We start from the raw sequence: 18,658 nt of genomic DNA, 5'->3' as shown, positions 1-18,658 counted from the left end.
GTGGCTGCCCTGCTGCTCCCTTGCCCACTGGCCAATCACGCCCTGAGGGCGGGGGAGCGTGCAAAGTCTCTCGCTACCTGCCCTGCTAGGAGGGAACCATGTGCCCCACCAGAGACTACGTTTGCTCCCAGGCCCTTCCCAGCCGCTGGGAGACACAGTTCAGGAGGCACCTCGCCTCCCCAAGGGGAAGGCCTCCCTTTGGCCCCCCTCCTGATGCTGCTGCACTCTTCCTTCTTTTCTTGGTGGGAGGGGGGTGCACCCTCTGATTGGGCTGGGGGCAGATGGAGCGCGGGAAGTCTCCTCACATCGTATGGGGTGTGTGGTCCCTAGAGGGAACCACTAGCTGATCTAAACACCTAGCGGTTCTCTCTAGGTGCCAGGCATCCCTGGCAGGGCGGGGGCAAAGACTTCACATGCTCCCCCACCCGCAGGCCAATCAGGGTCTGTGGGCGGCAGAGCACTAGAAGTCTACTGGCCCGGCCCCTTTTGCCCAAGGCCCCGCCTCTTTCAGGGCAGTCTGTGACCACTTCCAAAATTCGTGAAGTGGGCCCCCACCTTCAAAAATTATTGCCCACCTCTGCTCTAGCCTCTGTTTGTCAGAAACTGGGAATGGGCAACAGGGGTGGGTTACTTGGTGATTACCTGTTCTGTTCATTCCTTATGAAGCAGACACGATACCGAGCTATGGTTTGACCTAAGATGGCTGTTCTTATGTCCTTATGTTTTATGAAGCTTTCAAAAAAATATCCCCCCCCTCCAAAAACCCCCACCAAATTGCAATTCTGATACTTTTAATGCTTTATGAATTAATAGTATCAGTTAAAATATAAAATCAGTCTTGGCTACTCTTGGTTAGTGGGTTTGTGTGTTATTAAACAGACATGTCTGGATCAGTGGTTCTAATCTCAACCTATTTACTATTGTGGACCATGTATGCAGATCTCTGTACACACACAGATGCACACTAGCTGTATGGCCCTGAGGATGTCACATGGGTCACAGCAGCATGCTGATTGGGCTACAAGTGGCCCCCAGCAACAGGTTGAGAACCAGTAATTTCTGTTAATATGACAAATGGTTGGTGAAGAAAAATGAATCTGGATGGGCAGTTTAAAATGTGCTGCATATAACAGTACCATCAAAAAATGGTGATACTACAAGTTGTACCTCCCTAAACTGGGACTCTGTGGTCCGGCAACATCCATGGTCCACTAGGACCATGGATGTTCTGGACCACAGAGCCCAGGAACAGGGAGGTCTGGCAGCAGGGCAGGAGCACGGGGGGAAGTGTAGTGGTGAGTTCTGGTCCTAGTGGCTGGGATGTGCCTGGCCCTGGCTGAGGAGCTCCAGCCCAGTTCTGGCCCCAGCAGCTCCACAGAGCTCCGCAGCCAGTGCAGGGGCTGGAGGGTTGGGACCAGAGCTCCCTGACTGCTGAGGCCAGAACGGGGCCAGAGTTTCACGGGTGGCGAGCTCTAGCTCCAGCAGCCGCCATGGAGGTCTGGCCACAGAGCCAGGGAGTTCTAGCCCTGGGCACAGAGCTCTGGGCGTGATGCTCCAGGGGCCCCCAGGGGACGGGTACAACAGGGTTGGGCTGGAACCCTATCCATGGGGCAGCATAGCAGCATAGGTCATAAGAGGAGCGACCTCCCTTGGTCCGGCACACCTCCTCATTCAGGACCGGTCAGGTCCTCAGGGTGCCAGACCAGAGAGGTCTAAACTGTAGTACATACACTTCTGGTAGAAAAAAAGGAAAAAAAATCTTATTGGCCCAGATTGTCAGTTCTGCCCTGGTAGTGTGAAATTAAAATTCGGCACCAAAACTGATATTTGTAAAGCTTTTTCTTTAGGTTTATTTAAGGGATATTTAAGAGATATTGTTAGATTTATATAGGCCTGTAAAATAAAAAAAATTGCAATTAAAATACTCATTCTTGTTTGCAATCCAAACACTGCAGTATTGTGTTAAAACATGAGCTAAACGGCAATTGACTTGTCTATTTTTATCATCCAAACTAAACTAAATACAAATTAGTAAACACAGAAAGAATAATTTTTTTCAAGTCACCAAAGTGAATTAATCTCTTGTTAAAAAATTCCTAGTAATATTGCTAAAACATGATTTTTAACACTGTAATATTGATATAGGAAGTAAGATCACTTCTAGAACAACTGAATGCTCAAAGAGGAGATCTGGATGTCGAAATAAATGAAAAAAGAACACAGCTTTCCCTCACAAAACAGGACATTGGAAAAGAAGAAGAAAATCTACAGAGAGTACTAGGGCAAATAACTAAACATAAGACAGGTATGTCTCTGAGACCATGATACGTTATTTTGCACCGGCTTAGAATGTACATAGATTATTTTTTTAAGAACACTTAGTCCTGCTTTTTCTTTTTTTGCCAGTTCCTGGTTTTTAAACTGTTTCAAATTATTAGCATTCTTATTGAACACATGTCAAAGGGGAAGACATTATTTTTTAATAGGAGGTCTCCCATCTCTCATGTGTGCTCTAATCACCGAGCTATAAAATATTTTGATGATAGGAGCTCCTTCAGTCTCTCTTGTTGAAGCTGTTCCATTATAGAAAAATAATGAAAGAGCGACTACAGCAGGGTGACTTGAACACTCGGTCTGCCACCACCCTAAGGACCAGGCTACAGATTTATTCCCTCCTCCTCTCTCTGTCTAGCCCAATGCCTGTTCTATCAGCACACCTATTGGATCAGGTCCTGCACACAAGGTTAATCTACCTGTCTTCCCCAGTTTGTGAACCTAGGTGGGAGAAAGGCAGCTAGACACCAGCAATGCTGCCTGAGTCAGAAACATAGGCTCCGAGGGTACTTTTTACTCCAAAACTTACATGCCAAGTCAATTTAGCCACTCTAAAGTTAAAAATGCCAGAATGGAGCCCTCTTGTGTTTATACATTGTAATACAGTGTTTCGTTCAAATACTGTATTTTGTGTATCACTCAATGTACATGAAGTGTGCCCATTGATGTTTTTAGAAGTCATTTACACTCTATGAATTTTTAAAAATTCTGAAGTAGCTCCATTAGAGAAAGGGCACTTTTGGTAACAAAGTTCATATCAATGCATCCTGTTTTTAATGCAGTTTAGCAACCATTTCGATTTTCCTATATCTCTTGATTGTCTTTCTTTCAATTAGAACTAAAGCACGTTCTGGAAATGTTACAGCTTGAAAATAATGAACTGCAAGGTATAAATCTACAACATAGCCAGAAGGTTAATGAATTAGAAAAGATTCAAGTTACACTACTAAAGGTAAGTGTGTGGCAGAGTAGGCAACTGAATTCTGGTCTCCCACATCCTAGGTTCATGCCGTAACCACTGCATTATCCTTCCTCGGGAAGAGCCACACTTAGATCTAACACAATGCAGTAGAAAGTGCCAATGTGCAATATATTTCATTATTACTTGTCAAATCATGAGCTGTCTGCCTCTTTGTTTATAGTTTAGTGACAGGAATAGTGCTGTATATGCAGGCTGCAATGAACTCTGAGAACTTTGTGGATAAAAGGTGCTATGCAATACTATGCAGATGTACAGAAAAGTGGTGTTAGCATCTATTATGCACATACTATATTTGTGTCTTATTTTATAGGAGAAACTAGAGTTAGAGAAACTCCAGCAATTGTCCCAGTGCCAGCGAGGAGAAATAGAGTGTCAGAGACAGCTCCTTGAGAAAGACCAGCAAGAAAATGAGCTGCTCATTTCTGAAATGCACACTCTGCATAACAACACTGAATCTTTGAGAAAAGAAAAGCAACAACTTGAAGAAAATTGTCAGAATTTGGAAAGAAAATTATCACAAACTAAAAAGTGAGTGAAGTAAACTTTTCAACGATCAATAATTGGAGAGCCTTTGTTCTCTAGAATTACTGGGTACGTTTATTCTCATTAACAGTCTATTCCTTTTTAGAAAGGAAAAATTATGGTATAGTCCATTATTGTAGCAGTGACTTTCAATCATTCCTACTTTGGCTAGCGGCTGTGTTTAAAACTTCACTTTTGAACACTTGCTAAATCTGTGATACTGTGGCAGTGCAGTAAGAGACCATTAGAAAGCAACAGGTTCCATCTGGAAATGGTACAAGAGATGCCACTTCCCATAAAACTCAAATAACCCTTTGGGGCCTGTAGTAGTAAAGCTATATTAAAAAAACTTGACAAATATTTTAAACAGACTTAATGTGTTGGTTTTTTTCCCACATTTTACAGAAATTTAACTGCTATTGAAGATAGTAGCAAAGCTGCTCTGTCTAATGTAGAGAAAATGGACTTGACTGTCAGAAAATTGCAAGAGGAAATTGACCAACTAAATAGACACAAAAAATCACTAAGTGGAGACATTGCAGTCATCGAGCGGCATCTTCACGGTGAAGAAAATTTTGTGAATTTCATTTGTGACAATTTATAGCTTCATATTTTTACTTAAAGCCACAATATATATATATATCAATTATATAATATAGCATGCTAGGCAATACATCACTGTTTAAATTACAGTTTTCTATTAGACTCATTCTTGAAATATAATACAAAGCTGTTCCTCTGTGCATGCATAACACACACATACATGTGTGTGTACAGTTCAGTCATGGATTGTCAATTGACTTACTTTCTTTTCTTTAACCAAACATATTTTATTTTCTGTAGATAAAAAAGAAGAGCTGGATACATTGACGAATGAACTGAATGATTCCAGGCAACAACTTCAGAGGGTAGAACAGGTTAGCTTTATTTGAAGATTAAATAGATGCTTAATCAAAAACTAAGAACTACATTTAAAAAATGCAGACACACATAATGCAAGAGATGATTTTTTTCGTTATCCACAGTTTCATAGTTTTTCATATATTTATTATAATACAGCCACTTTCTGGATCTGTGCACATTAGCTCCAGGGTGTGACCCTTGACAGATTCAGATATTTTATACTTTCATTAGGAGGACAAAAGTCCTAAATGAGTTTGTCTCTTGCAGAACAATACCACATTAAGTAGGTTCCAAGATTATTTATTGTGGTGGTGGTTGTTAAAACATGGAAGGAAGAAGTGACCTGTGACTGTATTCATGCCAAAAGTATAAATTTCACAGCTTACGATACATAGTAATGATCCCAATCCTGTAAGGAGTTCTGCAGAGGTGGAGCTCTGGATCTGCCTGGCACATTTTGCAGGTTCAGAGCCTTCACTTGTATACCTTTTTAAAGTTATATTTAACAACTCGTATCATTTTAACCCATTTAACAGCTACTTTTGGTCATCAGCAATGACAAGTGACAGACTATGGCCCAATGAGAGGATTGTTTTGTGTACGATGTATAGTTAGAGAATTTATTTTGAATCACAATTCATATGATTTCATATTTAACCTATTATGCAGGATCTGAAAAATACCACAAGGCACAAGGATGAGTTGCTTACGGAGCAGGCAACCCTAAAAGGAGACATCAGTGAATGTTTAAAAAAGTATAAGGATTGTCAAGAGAGACAGAAAAGGAAGGAGAATCAACTGCAGCAGCTTCAGGGAGAAATTGGAGAGAGAACACTAGAGCTAGCCAAACAAGAAATGGTAAAGAGATTCAGATAAGCTGTCTCCTGTCTCTGCATGACCTGTTGAAACAAAGCTTCTATGTTTCTAAAATTACTTTGGCAAATAGAATGTAGGCGTGAGTTAAATAATTTAATATCGCACTCTATCAATTTTATTTAGAGAGAAATAGCAAGAGAGAATGAGATTTGACATTCTGGAACAAACTTTTACACTGCAAAACAGTGGCAATCCATTATTAACAACAAGAGCCAGATTCTCCCCTGCGGGTGTGACCACTTTGTGCTGGAATGCTGCACAAAGCTGTCCTAAAGCAATGGGACGATCATCTCCGTATAAGGGGATTTTTCTTTAGAAGGCTGGTGCACCGCATGTATTTCACCCCACACCTCTCTTCAGGCTGCTGAGGTAGATAATATCTCAGGGGAAAATAGCTCCTTGCTGAGGTTTCTCTTCTTCATTTTATCCTCAGCTCTTGATAGTACCTAAAAGCAGCTCTTAAGCTGTTCTGATCTTCACCAAAGAACTGAACTTGCTGATTTACCATTGTGAGAGCATAAGCGTGGGAAAAATCAAGACCCGATCAAAACTGAGTTTCAACATAATTTTTTTTTTAAATAAACCAGGAAAATGAATTTTTCCTTTTCATATTTTGACAACCTATAAAGCTACTTGGAATTTGATACATGTTGAAGACAATTTTTTTTAATTGTGAATTTTATTTCTTTTGACATCAGTTCTCCTGAATACCATATTTTACATCGCTCTTCCACGCCACATTGCTGAGTGTGTTCATCAGCTGCAGATGAAGTGTGTGGGGGTGTGTGTATTACAAGTAGATTACAAACCAATTTCTCATTAGTTATTTTTTTCCATGTGTAGAAGCCACAATGTTACTGAAATAAATAACAGTTGTGTTTCATGGACAATAATATCTGCATCTGGAGAATGCTATTAGCAGTGGTATGTTGAGTCAGCAGTTAGCTTATTGAAGTGCTGTGTCACTCCACAGCTATGAGAGAGAACTATGAAGACCAATGTCATTTACAAACATCCAGCTTTGTAGTATCCAGGCTAATGAGCAGTATGGAGGGGGGACTGAACTCCTGTTAAAGATTTTATGTATAGAGAAAATGAAAACATACCATTTTCAGGGAAAATTTTGAAATAAAAAAAAATAGAAAAAGAGGATTACCCTTTTTCTTAACAATTAGACATTACTTTCGTATTGTAATTAAAAGCAGGAGTAAATGATGGAGAAATGCATTTTCCTAGATATCCTTTAAATATTAGGAACAAGCAAAAGAAAAGTGAAGGGACTAGCTCATGTTCATAAAGAAAATTATTTTCTGTGTTTCCCAAATTGATAGCTAGTGTGAAGATAACATTTGAATTGACACCAGTTCTGACTTTGCCTCCCTGTATTATTTCTCTAATGTAATGTCTGGTGGTGGTATTGGCTATTGTTTCGTTGATACTACTCAACTATCTCAACAAAAATTAACTCTTGGTACCCTGTCTTTTGAAGATTCTTCAACACCTCCAGGCAGACACTGTTCGTGAAGAAAAAAAAATAGAAGCGTGTACAGCTAAACTGAAAGATCAAAAACAACTCTTGGAACAGGAACTGACAGATCAAAAAAGTAAATATGAGCAGGCATTAGCTAAAGTAAGATTGGCAGAAGAAAGGGTCGAGAAACTGGAAATGGAGGAGACCTGGTGTACAGCACTGGAAGAAACAGTGAGAAAAACCAGTAAGATACTACTTACATGCTTATAGCTATTGTATCATATGAGGGCTGATCCAATCCCCACTGAAGTCCATGGGAGTCTTTCTATTGGCTTTGCATCAGGCTACTGAAGCAGAGTCTTAATAAATATTGATTGGGCTTCCCTCATTGGATTGAGACTTCCCAGGTTGATTTTGATAGGCATAGTTTTATTGTTTGTTTAGCAGAACATTGTTCATAAAAATGAGAAAAAAAGTACGATAGGAATTGTCATAGTTGATCTTGACAGCATGAATATAACAGAAGGAAAAAGTGATTCCTACTCTACTCTGTTAAATAGCAAGGCAAGAGTGCAGAAGTGTAAACTAAATAGGATTGAAAGGAATTTCATGATCTCATAAAGGCATTTGGTGATACTTGGAGAATAATCTATCTGAATACTATTTTGGCCACTAAAGACAGCTGGAATTTCATTTCAGTATCTTCTTGCAGTATTTAGTGGCAAGAGTTTAATGTGACTTTTAAAAAATATAATATAGAAGTTAGTAGCATCATTTCAGTCTCTCGCAGTTTCTCTGCCATGAAACAACAAGTTAACATAGCAGGACGGAGACTCCGTGGGTCCCTGAAAACGGTTTTTTTTTATAGAAACTTTAAAGACTTCTGTAGCATTTATTGCATTCTCCCCATCCCATGCCAACCTTTGGCCAAGATAATTCTGAAGTTCATGCCATATACCCAGTGTGAGTGGATACATTGACTTTCTGATGATTAAAGCTTTTTTTATTTAATTCCAGGACATCAGCTCTCAGAAAAAGAAACACAGTTACAAGAAAAACACCAAGAGTTTTTATCCCTCCAGAAAGAACTGGAACTCTCAAAGGCTGAGCTAAATCACCTCCAAAATCAGATCCTTTCGGAGAGGAAAAAAGCAGAAAAACAAATCACAGGTCTGAAGGAAGCAATGAAAACCCAAAGGTCCCAGCTTGAGAGAGCACTTAATGTAGGTTTTCATTGTGTTGCTATACAAAGAACAATTTGAATTACTTTGCATTTTTCTTTAAACAGAAAAATCCTGTATGTCTTGTTGAGTCTACAGGATACAATTCAGGCAATCAGTTCGGAATCATTCTTTTGGACTTTACTGTTCCTGTGATGCCCCCAGACACTTTCTTAGCTGATCCCAGTTAGTATGTTCTAACAGTGTACAATACCACCGTTTTAAGACAGAGAAAACGTTTTATATTTAGACATATGTTTGTTTTCTTAAATGAATTTGTCCCTAGGGAAAAAGAATAAAGTTCAGCAATTTTCACATTTATATCTTAGGAGAAAGAGCACGAAAACAGTTTTTTGCAGAAAGAAATGGCATCAGTAGAACGAGTGGCACATGATAATCATGAACGAGCAAAACGCCTGATTAAGGAACTAGGTGAAATGCAACAGGATTATTTGGATCTCAAGATACAGGTATAGTCTATTACCTAATCATAGTTGTTGTTCTTTTCCAGTGGGAAGTTTTTGCATGGAAACTTATGTATTTTCAGACTAGTTAATTTTAATTTTTAATGCCTGTGTTCATTTCTATTATTAGCATGAATAAATGCATTTAAAACGTCCAACCAGCACACAGTCTGCTGAAGGTCTAATACTGCAGTCCATTCTTACGCAAAAATTGCATTGAGATCATGATCTATAGGATTAGGCACTAACTGCCTTCAAGAAGAAGAATTATTGGTTTTGGAAAAGAAATTTATGTGATTTGTGAACATGCCTTTATGGGCAGTATGAATAGAAATCCTAATATCGCTCTTTCTGAACTTCAGTCAAACTAGTACTAGTAACATAATCAGGCACATTTGTTGAATGGTTTGATTAAAATTCTTACACATTAAAGATTCATTAGAGCCATCTATTGATAGGAAACTAGTCAGTGAAATGCTTAGAGCATAGTGAAGTGGAGAGTGTTCTTGATGCTCAGATTTGAGAGTATAACTATGAAATTGCTTTACAACTCTGGGAAAACGGAAACCTCATTAACTGTCAGTCATGTCATGTGTCTGCCCATTAAGTATATGCATGTGGCTTTTTATTTTAGCTGTAACTAGCTGGAGTTACCCAGCGTTGCTCGGGAAACCGGAGGAACAAAATGTAGAAAATCAATAGTACCTTTTTTTTTTTTTTTTTGGAATGGTAGAAAAGTTGCACTGATTTCTATAGGGATTAAAATATAGGTCCGCATCATCATCCGAGGGGGGGGAGAGGGAGACCCCGGGTGGAGGGGAGTTTACACACAGGAGAGGCGCCCCAGCTCACGCCCAGGGCTGCAGGTGCCGGTCAGGGCAGGTGCCCGAGCCATTGTACCCGGGGGGGATCGGGGCACTGTGCTGGCACCGGGTGGGGAGGGGGAGAGGAGGGAGTGGCAGAAGAGGGTCGCTTATGTAATCTCATGGGTGGGAAGGGGCGAGTCCCAGATGGCGCTGGGAGCTGCAGGTGGCAGGCATGGGACTTAGGGTGGGTGGGGCAGACCCTGCAGCATGCCAGGTTACTTTTTAATTTTTACAGCTTGAGCTCGGGCCAAATCAGGTCCAAAAGTACCTTAAAACCTTCTCCTGGATGAAAGGTTATCCCATGCAGTTTGGTTGCGGTAGCTCTTATAGTGTCCAAGTTATTAGTGCACAAACTTACAAACGTTCTCCTTTATATATTAGATTGTCACAAACTCTGCAAAACTTGTTTTAAAAAACGATTGACAGTTTTAGATACTTTCTTTTTGTACTTTACATTTGAAAAGTGTGCAGTAATCCCACAAAAATGCAGTCTCACTGATTTCACTGCTTAGTTTAAGCTATAGTGTTCAGCCAATAAAATTGCTATATTGACAAACTATCCTAGCCTGCTAATTTTGATTAGAGTGTGCCTTGAGAGGAATGCCATCAGTACTTTTACAGCAGTTCAGGCGGACTGAGAGAAGATAGGGAATTGAATGTTTTTGTTTTAATATTGCTAGTCTGCACCTCAAAGGAACTTTGAAGGTAGCTTACAGTTGTCTGTAAATGGCAAATGCCTCACACACACAAAAGGGTAGAACTTCTTAGCTGAGTCCTATGGCCCAAATTCTGAATTGCTTAAAAAGCTACTACTGTTCACTTTTAAGAGCAACAATGAGAACCATGCATAACTGTTCAATTACAATGTTTGTTATAGAAGTAGGCATGGGTTGTAAAACACAAAAAGACCATAGGTTGATGCTTTAACTTTTAGCAGATTGAGACACTCTCTCTTTTTAGAGCATAAATCTGCCTTTTTCTTTTTCACTACTATGTAGATTAAAACTCAAGAAGATTTGGAAAAGAGACAAAAGGAGATAAAGGATGCAGTGAAGATGCTAAAATTGGAGGTGAAAGATGAAATTAGAACTGGCCTTAAAAATGTAAGCCAAACTCCTCCAGAGCTGTTGGATGATCTGGAAGCTGTTTTTGAAGCTAAAGAAAATCTGGAGTGTGAATTAGAAAACTTGGAAAACTTCACATCTGCAGCTAATGAGGAAAGACAGCTTTCATTTGAAGACAAGAGGGATTTGTCCAAAGTCCATTTAATGGTAAAATTACTTCCAACCAACTTTACAATCAAAACACTGTCTCTAGCTACCTCAGGCTTAAATTTAATCGTATTTGTTTAAGCTGGGCACTTGATTGAGAATAGTGAAACGAAGTACACAAAATAAACAGTTTTACATGCGTAACTGGATACTCTTTACAGGTTGAAACTCTCTAGTCCTAGTTAACCAGAAGTCAACTTATCATGGGTGTGACCAGTTTCCTGCAGTTCCATAAAGTTTGTTTATAGCCATCAGTCCTGGCTCTGTGTTCTATGCTATTATTTAGCTCTGTTGTGCCCGTAAATGTCTTCTGAGAGCCTAATAAGCAGCAGAAGTGTTGGCAAGGTTGCTAGACAATATTGACTCCTATGGTTCGGCAAATTCTTTTGTTTGGTTAGGTCCCAAAACTGCCGGGCTAGAGAGATCCAAACTGTAGTAACTTCTCTGCTTCACACTGGATTGCTTAGTTGCGCGAAACTATCTTTACTAACTTACACAATGCAAATTTTTTGTTACTAATAATTAACTCAGTCCTGCATTTCTTATACACCCCACTGATTTCACTGGAAGACTTGCATGTGAAAGGAATGGAGGATCGGTCCCCAATACATATTTAAGTTTGTGGTCTATATGCCGTGGTAGAGATTTTTTAAAACAGATTTAAGACCTTGTGTTCGGGCTTCTGATTCTGATCCTTTTATCTAAAGGATGAACACTGGCGTGGAGAAGCACTCAGAGAAAAGCTGCGTCATCATGAAGATCGGCTCAAGGTAGCATCTCACACATTATATAATGCATTTATTTATATATAAACATAGGAGGGCTCCATTATAATTCTCGAGTCTTTTTTTCCTTTGGGTCTTGAATTCATGGTAGCACTTGGGAGGTTCACTGTCCCTCCCTCCACCCAATGCCTCTCCCAAAATTGTAATTGCTAAAAGGGGTATCCTCACATGCCTCCTCCCTGCACTTCCTTTCCCCCTCAGGCACCAGTCAACCCCACTTCAACCATAATTATATATGTTTTAAATAACCATAGAATACTTTTTGCAATATCATCGCTCTTTCCATTGGAATGAAAAGGAAGGCACTGTCTTTTCAATGTGAATCAATAAATTATTGCTCAAAGTTCATGATGTTTAAACATACTTCTCTTAACACTACTCTGACTTTTGTATGTGAATGTTGTTATAAGAACAGTTCTTTGCTACCTTACATAATGCACTGCATTACCAATGTAAGTTTAGCCATAACAACAGACGGAAGCAGAGTCTGGTTAGCATACATCTTGCTGTCCTTCTTCTAGTTGTTTTCTTACATTACAAGGTACCATGCAAATATTGCTTTTCTGAATGGTCAAGACAGGTAGAAAACTATTAGAATTGATAGGCAAAACAGCTTCCATCATTGTGTTAACTTTTTTTTTTTAATAGTCTGACCTCTACTATCAATTAAACTGGACATGATGAACAAATGGGATGCAAGGAAATAATTTAGTTTCTCTTTTTATTAAGGCTCAACTTCGACAATGCATGTCCAAGCAAGTGGAAGTATTAATTAAAGGAAAACAGCAAACAGAGGGTACCTTGCACAGCTTAAAGAGACAAGTTGATGCACTAGACGAACTGGTTAGCAGCACTTCTACAGATTCACTCTTGCTGTGCCAAAGCTCATTGAGGCAAATATCTTCTCTCCATGATGATCTTAATGTTACACAGAACCAGGTAACACTTGACTGTTTTGCAGTACCACATTTTCAAATCATTGTGATCTATTAACTTTGATCACCCTGCCATATCCGAAAATACACTAATGCACTTAAGTGTTTTCATAACCATAATATTATGTTTCTGTAGACTTGTCCTGGAAAGTTCAATGCGCTTTATCCTATTTGTATTAAAATACATACAGCCACTCCCCGACTTACGACCACACTGACTTACGACCATCCATGCTTATGACCAACCTCCCATTAACCCCATTATAATATTTTTGAGTTGAGAACCATGTACATCAAGTTTTTCGTATAGCATGGGCAGTGTGTTTAAGGGTATTTCCGACTTACGACCAAATCAAGTTACAACCAGGTGTTTGGAACGTAACCCGTTCGTAAGTCGGGGACTGCCTGTACATCCAAAATTGGTAGTTTCTCCATGTACTCTCAACTCCTTTCAATTTGTCCCAGCTCTGAAATGGCTTGGTCTGAAACTGAATTTGTTTGAAATCACCTTACTGTTTTTTGGATTTATGCACATAGGCTACATCTAGACTGGCATGATTTTCCACAAATGCTTTTAACAGAAAAGTTTTCCATTAAAAGCATTTGCGGAAAAGAGCGTCTAGATTGGCACGGACGCTTTTCCACAAAAGCACTTTTTGCGGAAAAGCGTCCGTGCCAATCTAGACGCGCTTTTCCGCAAAAAAGCTCTGATCACCATTTTCATGATCTGGGCTTTTTTGCGGAAAACAAATCTGAGCTGTCTACACTGGCCCTTTTGTGCAAAAGCTTTTTTGCCCGAACGGCAAAAAGCTTTGCGCAAAAGGACTTTTGCCCGAACGGGAGCAGCATAGTATTTCCGCAAGAAGCACTGATTTCTTACATGAGATCGTCAGTGTTCTTGCGGAAATTCAAGCGGCCAGTGTAGACAGCTGGCAAGTTTTTCCTTAAACTTGCCAGTCTAGATACAGCCATATTGCTTTTAATAATTAACACGAACTGGGAAGCTCTTAAATTTAATGTTTAATTTAATGTTTCTGCCTGAACACTTGTAACCAATATAGGTAGGAAACACTTAAGATAATTGTAGTGAAAACACTAGAGGGGGAGGGTCTTTTTTCTTTTAAATTGTGCACTTTGTGCATGAGCAGGTTTTCCTTTTTTCCGTGTATAACAGAAGACAGGAAATATATATATTTGTTAGTCTGTAAGGTGCCACAGGACTATTTGCTTTTAAAGTTACAGACTAATACCGCTACCCTTCTGAAACTAGAAGGCAGGAAAGTGACTCTGAATCCACAAACATTGGTAGAAGTATCTGAAACAGCTTTAACATCATCTTAAAGTTACTAGAGTGAGCTGCATGCCCTTTAACTCTGCATGCCAGTTTTACAGAGTTTAGGGTTTGTACCATTGCTATACAAGATTCCAAAGCTACGTGGCAAAATGTGACAAACAACTATCCCCCCTGGGCAAATATCCAGGGTTCCATTTTACATAAGACGCAGTTTGTGTGATCAACTCAAGGTCAAATTAAGTCATGTCTGAATCAGTATTAAAAACTACACATCTCCCATTGCTCTCTGGAACATAAAACTGCTATATCAGAGTACCCTGTCGGGGAATTTATATCTGTTTCTTCTGTAAATAGGGGTTACCTACCTTTTATAGACTCACTTCCTGGTTCTTTGCCTTAATGCAAAGAGAGCCTTCTAAACTGACATGAGTAGCAACATGAGGGTGGTGAACAGTCTGTGGGAAAAAATTTGCCTACCAAGACACCTGGACCTATTTTCTGACCATTGACTGAATAAACATACTATGATAGGGAGGCTGGAAGGGCAGCTTAAACTTTGTATTATAACCTTCATGCTAAATTCTGCTAAAGCAAACCTGTTTGTAGGCATGAGACTCTTATTAAATGTAATTTTCCACAAGAAAATTCTGACACTGTTGAAAATAAAGCAGCCTTTGGAGGTGGAAGTTTACCATAAATTTGAAGTTTAAATCCCACAATAAATGAGTATTTCAGAGATTAATTTGAATTTGCTCATTATATGCATTCACTTTCCCAAACACTTTTTTTTTTAAAGGTTGGTCTGACAAGAGTTCTCAGATCTCCTGGCAAGAAGCCAGGAGACATTTTGTCTCGATCTCAACGCTTCCATCAAAATCATTCACAAGAAATAATCCCACTAACCCATGGAGGTAAGATTTGAGCCAGCTGTTACATGAATGACACATAGAATCAGAGAATAAAATCACATAGCTCCAAATATACAAGTTTAAGCAGAACTTCTCCTTGAAGACTTGTATGTAGTAGTGTATAAACACATACTACGTCTTCTCAGAAATATGTTACATAGCATCTGTCAGTTTAGTATCAACCACTATCAGCTACCACTCCTGGTTCCACATAACAGGTGCTTGATGTACACAAGACAAGCTCTCCAAGACAATAATCTCCACCTTTGTTTTTAAATTCATCTCCAATTTAAAACTGTTTTGGCTCACCATGTTTGGTGAAAATTTGCTTGCCTTCTGTGGGGGAGCGTGTTCTAATAGGTTGCATGGGAGGGGGGAGTTGGACTTTGCATTGTGGATGTCACATTTCACAGGGGCATCTTAATGTGACAGACCCAGACCAGCTGGCTGTCACACTCTAATGGAGGGCAGCTATGCAGGGTGCTGGCTAAACAGTTTTCTGTTCCCTGAATAAACCCTCAGGCTGCGTCTAGACTGGCAGGATTTTCCGCAAATGCTTTTAACGGAAAAGTTTTTCCGTTAACAGCATTTGCGGAAGAGATCGCCTAGATTGACACGGACGCTTTTGCACAAAAGCACTTTTTGCGGAAAAGCGTCCGTGACAATCTAGACGCAGTTTTGCGCAAGAAAGCCCCGATCACCATTGAGGCTTTTTTGCACAAAACAGTTTTTACCTGTCTACACTGGCCCTCTCACGCAAAAGCATTTGTGCAAGAGGGCTTATTCCTTAGCAGAAGCATCATAGTATTTGTGCAAGAACACTGACAATCTTACATTAGATCGTCAGTGTTCTTGCGCAAATTCAAGCGGCCAGTGTAGACAGCTGGCAAGTTTTTCCGCAAAAGCAGCCGCTTTTACGGAAAAGCTTGCCAGTCTAGATGCAGCCTCAGAGTCTTCTGCCCCCGTAATTAAGGCAGGCAGACACCTGAAGCTAGTTAATAACTGGCCTGAAAAAGCAGGCTAATAAGACACCCACAGCCAATTAAAGCCGGGGGGGGGGGGGAGAGCCTGCTATAAAACATTTCCCCAAAGTAAGCGTGAGGGGGGCAGGGAGAGGAGAAGAATGGACAAAGAGGAGGAAGTGTGTTTGCAGCAAAGCTGAGAAGGGAAGAGATTCAGTCAGGTACCAGAGGAAAGGCGCAAGGGGAGCGTTTGGGGAAGTGGCCCAGGGAAGAGGCTGCTGTCTTGGGGCTAGAGGGAAAAACCCAAGCAGTTGCTGCTGCCTAGGGTCCCTGGGCCAGAACCCGGCGTAGTGGGCAGGCCCAGGTCCTCTCACTCCTAACCTCCCTGCACCACAGAGAGAACTTTTTCTGGGAAAAGAGATCCAGGAATTATGGAGGGATCTCCCCCTCCCCATTCATTGACTTTGCCAATGATGAACATGCTATAAACCTGACCTCTAGAAAAACATAAGAGGCAGCATGGAGGGTGACAGTGAACCTCTGAGACATATAACCAGGGCTCGACAAATAATGTAACCTACTGGCCTGTGGCAAGTAGATTACACCCCGGAAGAGCCAGCACAGAGCGATCTGCGCATGCACAGAACCGCGCTGCTGGCGAGTGGTGCTCACTGCCGCTTGGCGAGCCCTGCATATAACCACCGCCTAAAGAGTGCAGGACTCACAGGGCACAGCCAGAATTTTGCCACATTAAGCTTGCCAGTAATTCAGTCTGGCAGTGGCTAAGGTTGAGCTGTAAACCTGTGCTAAAGAGACACTTCAGTGGTAGGTTGTACACTACTAAAAACACTGATATATTGAAAGCAAATTCATCATGTTAATAGTGTTATTTTAAACAGGTACCCGAAGCCCAACGTTCTTATTTAGCTATCCCTTCATGCAAGATGTACAAAGCTCTGCTTTACAGCACGCGTGTGCTGGCCAGGTTTCATATACTAAGAGACAGTCCCCTTTTTCTATAGTGTGGGAGTTGGAAATATGGACATCAAGATGAATGTAGCACACAAGTGCATTAAAAAAAAGCTGCCAGGATGGGATACAAGCCCTCCTGTCTAGCTTTGCTCTTAGCACACATGAGAACAGCATCTTGCACCCATAAGTAAATATCTTGTTGGTATTCTAGCAGAATCACTAATTCTTACACTTTTTTTTTTTTTTTTTTTAGAAGAGTGCTGACGTTTAACAATGCTTGTATTGCTGGAAATGGTACTTTTTCTAGCCTCTGGCCCAAATAAATATACAACTTGAAGACTGCTACCTCATTAACTTGAAATTCTGGATAATCAGACACTCCATGTAGTCATTTGTCAAGACAGCATGGTACAACATTCCTGGCTAACTTTTTTACATGTAAATACTGGCTGTGAGCCCCCATGTCAGTACTGTCAAGTTTTGTATGTTGATGTAACAAGTAAATTAAGAGATATTTATTGTGTAAGAGGAACTAACATTTATATTCTGGGACACAAAGGTTGCAAGAGTTCTCAAATCTTAATTTTTTAAAAACACAAATGTGAGCTTCTGTAGCATTGAGACAAATCTGGTAATAGTTCCTTCATCTGCCACATCAGTGCCATTAATCCTGTATGTCTGCATGCACCATTACTTTGAATGGAATATTTCTTACAAAAAATAAAGTTTGTATTGATTTTTTACATCTATAATTACAGTTCCTTGCTTTTCCATGGATTTGGTATTTAGCTTTTCATAAGGAGACCACAGCCTGACTGTACTAAGACCTGTACCACAAAACTGGGAAGTTCCCAGGGCTATGTTGGTTAGTTTATCAGCAAAGTGTCTAGGGCTACAGGCCCCACACTTGTTTTGGCCCCCGACAGTTTGTACACACACAAAAAACCCACCACAAACAAAACCAGCACTGTACAGCTTTCCACACTATTTAAAATTCCAAGGGCTATGTCTACACTGGCAGCATCTTGCACAACACGACGTCCACACTGCCATGTGCGAGCTGTGCTTTTGCGCAAGAGCATGCATGGCAGTGAGGACGCTCTCTTGCCGAAGAAAGCTCTGATGGCCATTTTAACCATAGGGCTTTCTTGCGCAAGAAATCCCTGCCAAGCGTCCCCACTGCCCTCTTGCTCAAGAGCTCCTGTGCAAGAGGGCTTACACCTGTTTAAAAAAAAAAAAAGAGCGTAGCCCTTGCGCAAGGAGCCCTCTCTTACCGTGTCATACTGTAAATCTTCTTGCACAAGAGCGGGTGGGCAGTGTGATGCTTTCCGGAAGAACGGCCAGTCTTGCGCAGTAACCTGCCAGTGTAGACATAGCCGTGGAGTTTGGCAGATGCAAGTGGCCCACCTTAAGTCTTGCTCTGTAACTTCAGTCACCTTGTGAATGTCTAAGTCACTTCAAGGTACCATTTTCCAACTTGATTATATATTGGATACGAAGGTGCTCTTAATTGTGACACCCATTATAGTAACTGTTGGAAGTGTTAGAAATAGCTTTAACAGCCCAGTTATTCCAGCAATCACCTTGAAGACTGAGTGTTCGGATAGGAGAGGCTCTGCACCTTTCACATTCCTGAGGACATGCTAGGACTAAGTCTAAAGATAAGAAATGTATTAGCCTATACACCTGAGCACCTTAATAGAATACAGCCAGGTTAAATGTATTTCAGAGGCCAACATCTATAGCTACATTTAGGAGTGTCTGCCACTGGTCCCATCTAGGAAGTTATACCACAAAGGGAACGAAGCCAGAATCTGACCAATTCATTCCTCCAAATTGAGAGCCCCTAACTTCTACTTATGCAGCAAATCTCAGCCATTCTAAACAGAGGTG

At 40.5% G+C, this 18,658-nt stretch overlaps 1 protein-coding gene across 3 annotated transcripts in view; it reads left to right on the top strand.

Moving 5' to 3' along the window:
* CNTRL (centriolin) overlaps window positions 1-17,508 on the top strand; it is a 62,797-nt gene extending 45,289 nt beyond the window's left edge. For all 3 annotated transcript variants that reach the window (XM_089772901.1, XM_075905471.2, XM_089772900.1), the window contains 14 exons: window positions 2,146-2,305; window positions 3,171-3,286; window positions 3,627-3,844; window positions 4,244-4,401; window positions 4,682-4,755; window positions 5,411-5,599; window positions 7,107-7,332; window positions 8,106-8,311; window positions 8,638-8,778; window positions 10,637-10,909; window positions 11,617-11,679; window positions 12,424-12,633; window positions 14,720-14,834; window positions 17,019-17,508. In XM_089772901.1, coding sequence (XP_089629027.1) covers window positions 2,146-2,305; window positions 3,171-3,286; window positions 3,627-3,844; window positions 4,244-4,401; window positions 4,682-4,755; window positions 5,411-5,599; window positions 7,107-7,332; window positions 8,106-8,311; window positions 8,638-8,778; window positions 10,637-10,909; window positions 11,617-11,679; window positions 12,424-12,633; window positions 14,720-14,834; window positions 17,019-17,029 — 2,160 coding nt within the window. In that variant the 3' untranslated portion in view covers window positions 17,030-17,508. The remainder of the gene's footprint in view (window positions 1-2,145; window positions 2,306-3,170; window positions 3,287-3,626; window positions 3,845-4,243; window positions 4,402-4,681; window positions 4,756-5,410; window positions 5,600-7,106; window positions 7,333-8,105; window positions 8,312-8,637; window positions 8,779-10,636; window positions 10,910-11,616; window positions 11,680-12,423; window positions 12,634-14,719; window positions 14,835-17,018) is intronic.
* Window positions 17,509-18,658: the final 1,150 nt, after the last annotated feature.

This window comes from Pelodiscus sinensis, chromosome 23 (assembly GCF_052426305.1).
Source record: "Pelodiscus sinensis isolate ZL-2025 chromosome 23, ASM5242630v1, whole genome shotgun sequence".
Taxonomy (NCBI): Eukaryota; Metazoa; Chordata; order Testudines; family Trionychidae; genus Pelodiscus; species Pelodiscus sinensis.
Note: the sequence above shows the minus strand (reverse complement) of the source record. Positions and strands in the feature narration are given on the sequence as shown.